The 13,938-nt window shown below is 38.7% G+C and overlaps 1 protein-coding gene across 1 annotated transcript; it reads left to right on the top strand.

Annotated features, from left to right (window-relative positions):
* Positions 1 to 3,444: 3,444 nt before the first annotated feature.
* Positions 3,445 to 13,696, top strand: cpa4 (carboxypeptidase A4). The gene is made up of 11 exons (XM_031295296.2): positions 3,445 to 3,622; positions 4,665 to 4,746; positions 5,610 to 5,744; positions 5,874 to 5,972; positions 7,146 to 7,247; positions 7,347 to 7,448; positions 8,104 to 8,214; positions 8,447 to 8,537; positions 10,603 to 10,802; positions 11,479 to 11,563; positions 13,373 to 13,696. Exons 1-11 carry the CDS (start codon positions 3,558 to 3,560, stop codon positions 13,558 to 13,560), a joined length of 1,260 nt encoding a protein of 419 aa, XP_031151156.1. The 5' UTR covers positions 3,445 to 3,557; the 3' UTR covers positions 13,561 to 13,696.
* Positions 13,697 to 13,938: the final 242 nt, after the last annotated feature.

The following is a 13,938-nucleotide window of genomic DNA, read 5'->3' as shown; positions in this document are numbered from 1 at the left end:
CTGAGTGGAGGTTTATGGCACAACTTCCCCTACTACCAAGGTGCATGGAGAAAAGAGGTAAAAACTCCAGCAACACTTGTAGTATATAGAACATTATTGTTGTAAGACCCTGATGAAGGCCACAAGCTGAATAATGTTGGTCATAAAATAAAGTTGTTTTATATACTAAAAGTGTTGCTGGAGTTTGGACCTCTATAGCCTGAACCACTCATCAAATCTGAACCATATAGGTTATGCTATCTAGAAGTGTCTAAAAGTTGTTAGTAATTAGTCAACTACTGGAGAACCATGGAGTTTTCCACCTAACATATTGTCGACCTGTTTCATCCAAGTAAATATTCCTTAAACACCGGGGCGGAGCCAGAGGTTGTCAACAGTCAGGCTCAGCCCAAACCTAGAGGGATCCAGGGCAGTGTTGGGAAGGATACTTTCAAAACGTATTCCGTTACAGAATACAGAATACATGCCCAAAAATGTAATTTGTAACGTATTCCGTTACGTTACTCAGATTGAGTAACGTATTCTGAATACTTGGATTACTTCCATATTGAATTGCATAAAGTGTAGGAATGCGGCCATCACATACAGCTTACTAAACAGCCCTATTCTGTTGTGTTCTTCTGTTCCAACTGGCTGAATGTGTACCTGAACAAGCAGATCAGTCCTTCCAGAAAAATGCGGAGTTTTTTTGTGATTGTTGCGGGTAAAAATCCTTGATTATGCGGCACGTTTTCTAAAAAACGCGATGGAATATGCAGGATATTTATGCAATTTTATGCGATGAAACTGCGGTTTCATCATGGCTTCATCGCGGGGTTTGCAGCTTTTCGATGATGTTCACGTCGCGTAATTACGTCACTTCATAACGTTCCCATGGCAACAGGGGAAAATGGCTGCTCTTGTGTGAAGTAAACGCAACATTTTTCAACTTTCTGCTAAGATATATGTGACTTTTTTGCAACGAAAATGCAGGGATTATGAAATCATGCAAGCCCCGCATATTTTGCGCGGAAATCGGCAATTTATGCGGCGAAAGTGCGGCGTATTTGAAAAAAATGCGGCCCCCGCATAAATATGCGGACTTTGGCTGATTATGCATTGAATTATACGATCACATAATCGCATTTTTCTGCAGGGACTGGCAGATAGATTTTTGTATTTGTAGTCCCGAACTGCATGCTACAAAAATCTAACCGCAGCCTAAGCTACCACAAACTAATTTTAGCTAACGTTAGCTAGCATGTCAAACGGGGCTAGTCAGTCTTTCAACGGCTCTGGGGCTAGTGAATCAGCACATAGGAGAATGTAAAGTCGCACGTCAACTATAAAATAGGAAGGTGACCAGTAAAACTACAGCAGACGACTACCCTTGGCTCATTAAAAAATATAACTTACTTTAAGATGCTTCTTCAGGTTGGAGGTGGAGTCATTTGGACGCTGAAAGGAGGTTGATTGGCTTAAGCCCCAATATGAAAACGAAAAATTTGCTATTTGCGTGATCAGTCACAATGGAGTCGGAACCGGCACAACAGAGCCAGGGTAGGAATGCGTTTCTATCTTGGAAATTCAAACAGATTTCACATTAAAGACAGAACAGGGAGAACGAAATATAACTGTGCAGTGCAACCTCTGCTTGCCAGCAAGTGTAACCAAAAACTAACTTACTTAAGGGTTAGGGGAACGTTAGGGGAACGTTCTCTAAAGGTTACAACGGTAGGGGAATGTTCTCTAAAGGTTACAACGTTATGGGAATGTTCTCTAAAGGTTACAACGGTAGGGGAATGGTAGGGGAACGTTAGGGGAACGTTCTCTAAAGGTTACAACGGTAGGGGAATGGTAGGGGAACGTTACGGGAATGTTCTCTAAAGGTTACAACGGTAGGGGAATGGTAGGGGAACGTTAGGGGAACGTTCTCTAAAGGTTACAATGGTAGGGGAACGTTCCCTAAAGGTTGCAACGTTAGGGGAACGTTAGGGGAATGTTCTCTAAAGGTTACAACGGTAGGGGAGCGTTCTCTAAAGGTTGCAACGTTAGGCGAACGTTATGGGAACGTTCTGAGAACGGTCGATGAAACCAAAAACTAACTTACTTAAGGGTTGGGTGAACGTTAGGGGAACGTTCTCTAAAGGTTACAACGGTAGGGGAACGTTAGGGGAACGTTTTCTAAAGGTTACAACGGTAGGGGAACGTTAGGGGAACGTTTTCTAAAGGTTACAACGGTAGGGGAACGTTCCCTAAAGGTTGCAACGTTAGCGGAACGTTCTCTAAAGGTTACAACGGTAGGGGAACATTAGGGGAACGTTTTCTAAAGGTTACAACGGTAGGGGAACGTTCCCTAAAGGTTGCAACTGTTAGAGGAACGTTCTCTAAAGGTTACAACGGTAGGGGAGCGTTCTCTAAAGGTTGCAATGTTAGGCTAACGTTCTGGGAACGTTCTGAGAACGGTCGATGTAACCAAAAACTAACGTTCCCTAAACGCCAGGAAAACTTTCCATGGGAACCAAAAACTAACCTTCAGGGAATGTTCATGCAACCAAAAACGAACGTTCCTAGAACGTTCTGGGAACCAAAAATTGTTACCTGGGATGGAGTTACCTTAATTTATCCAGAGAGTGAATAAACTTGTGAAACAGAGAAGTATCGTCATGTAATCCATTGATTTCAACAATGTAACTGTATTCTAAATACCAACTATTTAAATTGTAACTGTAACGGAATACAGTTACTCATAATATGTATTCTGAATACGTAACGGTACATGTATTCCGTTACTCCCCAACACTGATCCAGGGGCATGCTCCCCTGGGGCAGTATTTCCAATTTACAGCACATATATGCACATATGTTCCTACTTCTTAAGCTAAAGTCTTTAAAAAGCCTCTTGGATCAGCTGGAAAATGCATCGTCGCAAAGCTGAAAACAGGGCTGATTTTCTGACTACATGAAAAGCTGTCTTTTAAGAGATCTGTGGTTCTCACAGGACAGTACGCTATAAACATATGATGATCTAAGGATACCGAAAGGAGTTAAAATTAGCACAACCTTAAACATCTACTGTACACTAGTAAAATGCAACATACACATTAATGCAGCAGTAATATGAATCCAGAAACATCAAATATAATAGTAAAAGCATAACCCGGATCATTTTACTGCACAATTTCTACTTTTACTTTTCATACATACATTTTGCTGATATATGATATATGACATATTTTTACCTAAGTAAAGTTTTGAATGCAGTACTTTTACTTTTAGTGCAGTATTTTCACAGAGTGGTATTAGTACATTTACTGAAGTAAAGGATCTGAATACTTTTTTACATTTGTAACTAATTGACTTAAGTAAGGAAAGAATCGGTGGAAACTTCCACCATCTGCAGCTGAGCACTGGACAAATAAAGCAAAGCTTAATCAGCAAGTTCGTCACTCAAAATAACTTTTTGTGCTGTGTGATTATCAGCAGAGTATGGGAACAGACCACCTGTCACCTGAGGATATTAAGAGACTAGAGAAACAGAGGCCAGACTCAACAGTCCAGAGATACGTACAGACGAGATGAGAGGCCTCTGGTTGCTGTTGGTAGTTGTGGCTGCGGCCACAGCTGAGAGGGTCTTCATTGGGTAAGTTAATCTGTGCACATTGCAAAAACGTGCCTTTCACGTTGAAATTCATAGCTTTTGTGTTTGGTGTAACTGACACAGATGTCGTTAAGATTCTTATTTTATAAAGAATATATAAAGACATTTTTTAAAGCCAGCCAGGGGTTTCAATACTTTACTCTGCTGAATGTTTTTGTAACAGTTCATCTTTTCTTTTTCTTCTTACTTACAGTATATTTTGCACACTCCATGCACATGCACATTCCATCCTCTTCTTTTTTCTATTTATATATTTTATGTTTTGCCTTATAACATTTCATGATGGTTCTTTACTTTTGCATTACTTGTTTTGTTGCATTTTTTTCTATACAAAATACCACAAATCACGTTTCTGATTTTGATTCTTATTCAAGAATGAAAAGGGGCACTCCAATCGACATTTATGGCATCTGACAACCATCTCCAATAGTCAGGAAAGATAGAAATAAACCCAAACTTGCTTTGATGCAGAGTGTTAACTTTGCTGCTGCTCCAGAAATTTAATGAGAAAATGGTTAACACAGTAAAACATGAAAGGGTGTTTCTGATATTATAAAGTGCATTTGCTCACACAAATAAATAACTATTATACCAGAATAAACTTAATTTGGAGTCCATGACCTCAGTGTGCCATTTAGTTTAGGAGAACATGCAGTCTTAGTCATTGAATAAAAGTATTTAGAGACTTGATTAGGTGTTTTTCCCTCCCTTCGATGCCTTTTATCGAGCATGTCAAATAACTACCCAAGTACATTTGTATTCAACGGGCAGAAAATGACTAGGTGTTTTGTTTAGAGAAAGATTAAATCATAATAAGAGTCGTATCAAAGGGATCGGAGTGGGAATCATGGGTCTGGGTACTAAGTGTTCTGCACGATTAATTGCTTTTTACGTTGGTAAGCAGTGAATTAAATATTCCTTTGCTGTTGAACTCACTGTTGCCTTGCCTTGAATAAGAGCATCAACTAAAAGCCTAGGATATAAATAATGATGTTCAGACTCTGAAATTAATTTCTTCTTCCAGAGATCAGGTCATCAGGGTCAATGTGCAGTCTGAGGAACAGATCCAACTCCTGCAGGCTCTGGAGAATCAACAGGAGTGGGAGGTACACACGCACACACGCATGCACACGCGCACACACACACACGCACGCACGCACGCACGCACGCACATGCACACGCACACACACACACACACACACACACTCTCTCTCTCTCTCTCTCTCTCTCTCTCTCTTTCTCTCTCTCTCTCTCTCTCTCTCTCTCTCTCTCTCTCTCTCTCTCACTGCATTGAGTAAACAGTACAAATTAAGTAGCTCAGGTTTCGGCAGCTGTTTGTGCCAAACAGTTTGTGTTAAACCTCCCAGAAGTACAAATGGCATATCAAATTAAAATTAAAATAATCCACTTGAGATTTTATGTGGACTGAAGGTAAACCGAGTCAGAAAGTCAGAAACTCTCAGAGGCTCTTCTGTTTTGTGCTGCAACCACACAAAAAAAAATCCAGAGATTAACCTTTCCTCTCATTTTATTCGAATTATGAAATATTTGCTACTCCTCCAAGACATAAATTGATGTAGATTTAGAAGCAAGCATGTAAAATAAATAAATGTTGATAGATTTTATAGCAACAGATTCTGTTTTAGTTAACTTGAACTCTGATTAAATTAATTATTTAGATTAATTCTGGGAAGTTTTCTAGTGATTTGATACTTTGATACTTTATGTCTCCAAACTTCTGCAATATCTCAACATGGATTTTGGAGATTTGGAGTTCCATGATAGATAATGCAATAGGATGAACAAGTTCATAGATTCAAAAATGGTTCAGAGGTCAATAATGCACTGTGCCTCAAGGGCACCTAAAACTGGAGTGATGTGTTCATGCTTACTGGATCTATGTGAGGATATGAGATACGACACTGAGAAAGTATTAAAGTCCAATCTATCATTACCTGTCTGATCCCAGCTGGACTTCTGGCTCCACCCGGTCTCCACTGAGCTCCCTGTAGACATCCGAGTGCCCCACTCCAGTGTGAGCTCTGTGACGGAGTACCTTATTGCCCACAACATCCACTATTCTGTCATTATAAACAACCTTCAGGTATGAAATCCTCCAAATATAATCAAAAAAGTGTCCCAAGTGTCTCTGATTATGTGTCCTGGTTTTTTTTTTTTTTATTTTGAGACTATGACAACACTGAATTTGAGGTCTCTTCCCTGTCACATTCAGGAGCTTCTCGATGAGGAGAAAGCTGAGATGGAAGAGAACCAGATGAACGAGTTCAGCACCAGGAGCTTCAACTTTGGAGCTTATCATCGTCTGGAGACTGTAGGTTTTTTTTTTTTTTTTACAAACACACAAGTTACTCATGACTCTCTAGATAGAGAAAACCATCTTTAAGACCCGCCACACACACACGTAACTCCTCTCCGCTTCATATCAAACATCGGTTTTCAAAATATTGATTGATCACAAATAGACAGTGGGGGACTCGGATTATTTACTTGAATAAAAGTGGCAAAACCACAGTGTAGAAATACTCTCTTACTTAAGTAAAAGTACAATAGTATTAGCCTCAAAATGGACCAACAAGTTTAAATACTTATTATACAGAATGGACCATTTCAGAAAACAAGATATATATAGTTCTTGATGTTAATTAGTGATGCATTTGTACATGTTCCAGCTCCTGAGGGTGGAGCTAATTTTAATAACTTTATATACTGCTGGGTAGCTTAATTCATAATAATACATCAAACATTATTAGTTGATTTATATTTTGTATAAATAATCAAAATCTTTAACTAAACTTTAAAATAAATGTGGAAAATATTTGCCTCCAAAATGTTGTGGCGTATAAGTACAGTATGAAGTACCATAAAATGTAAACAGTCAAGTACAAGTACCTCAAAAATGTACTTATATATTGTATATATTTACCTATAGTGTACATTTACTGTACTTGAGAAAAGTGTAGAATTTAAATATAAAATGTGTTTACTTGAGGATATGCACTATCAGAGCCACAAATGTAAAGAAACCATTGTTGATGGTCTTTTTTCACACAGACACACACACATTTATTTATTATGTCAGTTGGTCGACTAGTCAGTTAACAGCCAAGTATTTGAATAGTATTTGAAGATGTTATTGTTCAATGCTGAGATCAATGTCAGCTCATCAGGGTAACCAGTGTGGCACATGGATAAAAAAAAAAATGTTGTACAAATTTGTCAAGTACAGGGGTAAACTAAACATGAGGATGACAAATGATACAATAAACCAGAAATATTTACTTTTTAATAATTATTGTCATCAGAAATTGGATTTTTTTCTTTTGGGCAATAGTGGTCTAATGCAGTAATCTCATGTAAATACAGATGTTTCATGAACTAATCAATTCATTGTTTATTAGTCAACCACAGCACACCTACAGTATTTCTCTTTAGTATCATACATTCCTCATTTGTATTGAAATGACATAACTTGTCTCCCATACAGATCTACAGCTGGATGGACACTCTGGTGGCTCAGTACCCTAAACTCGTCACCAAGCAGGACATCGGGAGATCGTATGAGAACAGGCCCATGTATGTTCTCAAGGTAGGACATACCTCACACACACACCACACCTATACTCTATATCATTTCATCCATTTTTATAACAGCAGGAGTTTTGATTCTGTTGACATTGTGTTGTAGTTCAGCACTGGGGGAAACAAGCGTCCTGCCATCTGGATCGATACAGGTATCCACTCCAGAGAATGGGTGTCTCAGGCTACCGGAGTGTGGACAGCCAACAAGGTACAATATGTCGACGAGTTTGAATGATAGATTGAGTGATTTAATTCAAATGTGTTAGATCTCATCCAGAGGCTGTAAAAAGAAACTGCCAGAAGAAAAAGATCTTAGTTAGATGCATTTAAAAGAAGTCTTATTACTATAAATAGAGCTGAAATGACTAGTTGATTAACAGTAATTCACTCTTTTTAACAATTGATTAATCATTTCAGTCAATTTCCAAGCAAAAACTGCAAACTTTTAAACTCTTAAACGTGCTTTTCTTGGTCACATTCATTGTAAATAAACCATCTTTGGGTTTTTAACGGTTAGTCGGACAAAACAAGAAATCCGAAGACGCCACAGCTTTTTTTCACTCTCATCTTCCATTTTACAGTCAAAATGATGATTCCAAAAACTAATCAGCGGATTAATAGATAATGAAAATAATTACGTACGTAATAATAATAACGTTAACAAGAAATCAATATCTACATCTACATCAAGATGCACACTGATATTCTTGTTTCTAGACTCAACAAAATGTGTTAAATGGATTCCTTCTTTTCTAGTAAATAACCTTTTATCCGTTTTCTACATTGTTAACTCTGGATAAAACTGTCAACTATACTGCACAAGATATGTAATTTCTACAAAATAAAAGCCTTGTGTTGCTTAGATTGCCACTGATTATGGTACCGACGCCTCCCTGACCTCCCTTCTGAACACCATGGACATTTACATGCTGCTCCTGGCCAACCCTGACGGCTACGCTTACACCCACTCCAATGTATGTTACTATCATTCAATGACACATTTTGGACTTGTAAAACCTGCTACATCTTTGCTCTTATTTTCTTGTTTTTTTCATGTTGTGTTTACCAAAACCCATTATTTTGATGTGTATATTTGAGAGGGAAAACATGGTTGATATAAACCAGTTTACAGTTTAGATCCTAAGAAAAAAACATGACAACTGCCCAGTTATGTGCTTGACTGACTTGAAACTGTGTTATGCACAGGACCGTATGTGGCGTAAGACCCGCTCCAAGAACCCAGGCTCCGTGTGCATTGGAGTTGATCCCAACAGGAACTGGGATGCGGGCTTTGGTGGTCAGTATAGAAAAAGACAGTTAATGCTTCTCATGTACTTTGTGTTGTATAACGTTGTTATTGTACTAGATTGTGTACTAGGGGGGGAACGACTTTGTCTGAAAACATATGCATTTTGCAGACACCCATCTAGAAATTTCCTGCCACATTGATAAGTACAGTACATTTTCTAAAGGTTAAAATATAAACCCCTCAGTTTTACACAATCTTTGGTCTTTCTCAAACAGCTTTTCTTTTCGAACAGTATTACTAAAATAAGAAACATTTTTCCAGTGTTAAAAATAGTTTCAGCAGATTAACATCTTGGTTTTTCAGATAAAGGTGAAACAAAATGTTGGACACAGCATGTGAATATACAATCAATATACACTGTTTATTAAGTACATCTAGTTAATGCAGTCTAATACAACAGCTCCACAGTAATGCTTTATTCTGAGGAGTGTTTCCAATATTTTGCCCACCCCATGACCAGAAAAGAGTAGGTAGAAATATTAGAAACACTGCTCAATACTGTAAGCGCAGTGCAATTCAACAGCACCACAAACTACAGACTCCCACATGACCTAAAGTAATTTTGTCATTAAAATGCATTAGTTTTAGTTAGTTTTACCTAATAAACTGACAGCTGAGTGTCTGCATGTAAGATCATGTATGTCATGGTGTTATGATGTCCACTGTAACTCACAACATGTTTAAAGATGCAATATGTTATACTGACAGCTAGTGTTTAAAATAGTTACTGCAGTACAAATTCAAAATACTGGAGAGAGTCATCTCCCCCGCCCCCTCCTCCCCAGAATCGAAGTTCACGGTGGTTGCCAGGCTGAAACCGCAGCATCCACAACACTGTTGCTAGACGCTTGTCTCATATAGGACATTACTTCACAGCACAGCGGAGTAGCTAACGTTAGATGCTGGCTATATTGTCATAAAAGCCCATGCTCACGCGGAGCTCTGTACCTAACTGACAGACACACTTTTTTGGCTTAGAATTATGGTTGGAACCGCTAAAAACACAACAATCTCGCCGTCCTCTCCACCCGACGGACCGACACACTTCCTAGGCTTAGAATTACGGTGGGAACCGCTAAAAACACAACAACCTCGCCGTCCTCTCCACCCGACGGACCGACACACTTCCTAGGCTTAGAATTACGGTAGGAACCGCTAAAAACACAACAACCTCGCCGTCCTCTGCATCCAACGGACAGACACACTTCCTCAGCTTAAAATTAGCTATGGCAGGAACTGCTAAAAATAACACTACCTTGCCGTCCTCTCCACCCGACTGAACACACTTTATTTTTTAAACTTACGGCAACAATCGCTAAACACACTGCAAACTCACGGTTGTCCTGATTTACAACCCCCTTCTCTTGGCTTAAAATAACTCAACGATGTCAACTAGCTACGGCCGCTGAACAGGCTACACATTGTAAACAGCCGTGGCCCGCTTACCTGGTCCTCGGGTGACGTTAGCAATTAGCAGGGTTAGCATGGCGGCGTTAGCCAGGACCAATCGGGATCACTTTACTGGCTGTGTTTCAATTGCTTTTGCAAGTAACCAACTTGAGTACTCTAGCTATGTAATTCAATGTGATTACACAAATGTTGAAATGACATAAAATGCCCGTCCCTTGTAGCCGTGATAAATTAGCTTTGTTATTATTTATTAATTAAAAATTAGCTAATGCTTACCTGTTCAGGAGGAAATTATTTTTTTTTAGGTTGGGTAGAATCTATCTCCGTTGATCCTGTTTTTTGGTTTGCTGCTTTCATGGCTGTACTAACGTTACAGCTGTGGCACGCTGGGTTTACGTTTTTACAGGTATATCTGGCAGCCTGGCTGTCAAACTGGGCAGTTGATAACAACACACAGGTCAAAACACAAACAGAACGGAACGGAAATTTCAAAAGGAGAAAATACTGGCTAGATAATAATACTAGATAATATTTCAACTTAGCATGTTTCCTTAATATCTGATGATGCATTGGGGTAATTTTTGGATTTAATACAGTAAATATATTACATATTGGACCTTTAAATTTTGTTTTCTCCCTCCAGGCCCTGGTGCCAGTAATAACCCCTGCTCTGAGTCCTACCACGGCCCCTCGGCTCACTCTGAGATTGAGGTAAAGAACGTGGTAAACCTGATCGAGAGTCACGGAAACTTCAAGTCCTTCATCTCCGTCCACGCCTACTCCCAGCTGCTCATGTACCCCTATGGCTACTCCTGCGGGAGTGTGCCCCATCAGCCTGAGCTGGTAAGGAAGGAGAAACATACAGTAGAGTGTAAATTGTGAGGAGGCACATGCAAATTAAATGTGACACATTTGTCTCACAAAACAAAGTAGTTCTCAGACAGGAGAGTTGCAAAACAGAGAGGCAGCTATATCATCTCCTTAAAAAAATCTGTGCCCTCAGGAAGACAAGAGACTCTGGTATTATAACCTGATTTAAAAAAAAATGTTTACTTTAATGATTTAAAAAAAGCAATATCCTGCCTTTTGACTGCAGACTACTTTAGTTGTACAACTTGGGGTTATAATTTCTTATCTAATTAAAGTTTTATTGCTAAAAATTCAAATTATTTGCTCCAGGATTGTTAAATTGATAAACTCATCACTACTATACCAAATCATCTTCCTTAACTCAACGAAGAATCCTCTTTTTCAGCAAAACTTCTTCAAGTTTTTGTGCATATTAACACTGAGAAATGGTAACAAAGCCCTCTGAGACTTTAAGAAGAGAATTAGTGGTGTTGGGCTATATAAATAAACGTTCACCACCCTTCCTATTTTTTTCTGGATATTTTAAGAGTGGAAACTCTAAAAAGCACTGCTTTATGGCCTTTTTTTCTGCATGTCCCCTTCTGCACCAGTATTATCTCTGCAGTGTATCTAACTACAGTGTTTTGTTCTGTTTTTGTTCCCTATACAGTACTCTGTTGGCAAAGCAGCAGTGCAGAAACTCACTTCCCTGTATGGTACCACATACAAGGTTGGAAGCATCTGCAACATCATCTGTGAGTAACATTTTTCTCTTTATGTCCAAATTTAAATTCACCTCAAAGTTAAGCAGATGACAAACTGCTGAAATGTACGGAGCTCCCCTGGTCCCACTTTGTCAAAAAAAATTAATTATAACTATCTCGTGGCCTCAAGATAGTATCTTGTGGCCTCAAGATAGTATCTCGTGGCCTCAAGATACTATCTCGTGGCCTCAAGATAGTATCTCGTGGCCTCAAGATACTATCTCGTGGCCTCAAGATAGTATCTCGTGGCCTCAAGATACTATCTCGTGGCCTCAAGATACTATCTCGTGTCCTCAAGGTAGTAGCTCGTGGCCTCAAGATACTATCTCGTGACCTCAAGGTAGTATCTCGTGGCCTCAAGATACTATCTCATGGCCTCAAGATAGTATCTCGTGGCCTCAAGATACTATCTCGTGGCCTCAAGATACTATTTCGTGTCCTCAAGGTAGTATCTCGTGGCCTCAAGATACTATCTCGTGACCTCAAGGTAGTATCTCGTGGCCTCAAGATACTATCTCGTGACCTCAAGGTAGTATCTCGTGGCCTCAAGATACTATCTCGTGACCTCAAGGTAGTATCTCGTGGCCTCAAGATACTATCTCGTGACCGTGACCTAAGCCTAGAACGCCCTCTGCTGACGTTTTTTCGTAGGCTACACGAACACATGCTTTTCTTACATTCAAAACTACCAAAATGTGAAACACTTCAATAATTAATGAACCAGTCTGCACACTCAACTATAGGTTAACTTAAAATCAGAATCAGAAATACTTTATTGATCTTTATTGATGCTATTGATAACCCGGGGGACAATTCTTGTGTCACAGTTGATGTGCACATCAAGACATTTAAAGGAATATAAATAATAATAGAAGTTGGTAAATAAACAAGTATATACATGTAAAATTAGAAGAATTATAAAGGACTATGGATATGCAGCCTACAAGATTTACATTACTGTATTAACAGAATTGTGATGAACAGTACTAGTAAATAAATAGAAGCAGAACTGCAGCAAACTATATTGCACACTGAATATTAAAACTGAGAATATTGCACAGAATGTGAAGTATTGCAATACACTACAGGGTCCAGTTTAATAACAAAGGGTCCATGTGTCAGACACGTTGCTATCTTGAGGCCACGAGATACTATCTTGAGGCCACGAGATAGTTATAATTAATTTTTTTGACAAAGTGGGACCAGGGGGGCTCCGTAGAAATGTGTAGGTGTAATTATGATAAAAAAATAATGAAGTGATACGGCTTACTTACCTTTAGTTAGTAAATGTAGTGGGTACAATAAATACATAAACTTTAAAAACGAATTATTAATTGCAATTCCTCTAAAATATACAATTAGTACTACTCATATAGAAAATAGTACTGATACTAGCTACTAGTACTGATATATTAGAGAATAGTGGTTTATTCTAAATGTATACGTGGGCCAATAAGTAACAAGAATTTGAAAGGACAAATGTACCAAAGACATGTTTGAGGTAATTTAGAAAACAATGTCACCATTACATACACTAAGTCCACCAGAGAGCACTGACGAGTTCATTTTCCAACTATAAAATGTCCCACACCAATATATTTTTGATCATAATTCTTTAACAAGTTCAAGCAATCAATAGCAAAATTGTTTATTTTCATTTGATGTGTTCATGTAAAAAAAATAATACAAATCAGTATATTGTCATTGGATTTTTAAAATGTTATCCATGTCAAAATCCTCAAAAAGCCCTGGTTAGTAGAGCTGCTACCATCATGTCATCAGCTCACCTCTTCCTCTCAGATCCAGCTAGCGGCGGCAGCATTGACTGGTCTTACAACTTGGGCATCAAGTACTCCTTTGCCTTCGAGCTGAGAGACACTGGTCGCTATGGTTTCATCCTGCCAGCCAATCAGATCATCCCCACTGCCACAGAGACCTGGCTGGCCCTGAAACACATCATGGAGTACGTCCGTGACCATCCTTATTGATCGCTATAATATGTGGAAAGAGGATGAACTTGAAAATCAATTGACACAGAATACATTTCTCATCTTTGCGGATGTGTGACATCTGAATTCAACATTGACCAATAAAGTCATGAACATTTTGTTTGTGTTTCCGTCACTCCTTTCATCTTTTTGTGTTCAAAGGTCAAACTGTGTGTGAAGGGATTTTTTACCTGAGACTTGACTTGATAATGTAAAGAAATACCAACTTGACTTGGGTTGTAATTACCTGAGACCTTTTTTTGATTTCTAACTTATTACTATATTTAAATGAAATTATGTACGTACAATATTATTAGCTGTGGTGGAAGAAGTACTCTGATCTTTTATGTAAGTAAAAGTAGCAATACCACAGTGTAA

Source organism: Sander lucioperca, chromosome 7 (genome assembly GCF_008315115.2).
Source record: "Sander lucioperca isolate FBNREF2018 chromosome 7, SLUC_FBN_1.2, whole genome shotgun sequence".
In the NCBI taxonomy this organism is placed as follows: Eukaryota; Metazoa; Chordata; class Actinopteri; order Perciformes; family Percidae; genus Sander; species Sander lucioperca.
Note: the sequence above shows the minus strand (reverse complement) of the source record. Positions and strands in the feature narration are given on the sequence as shown.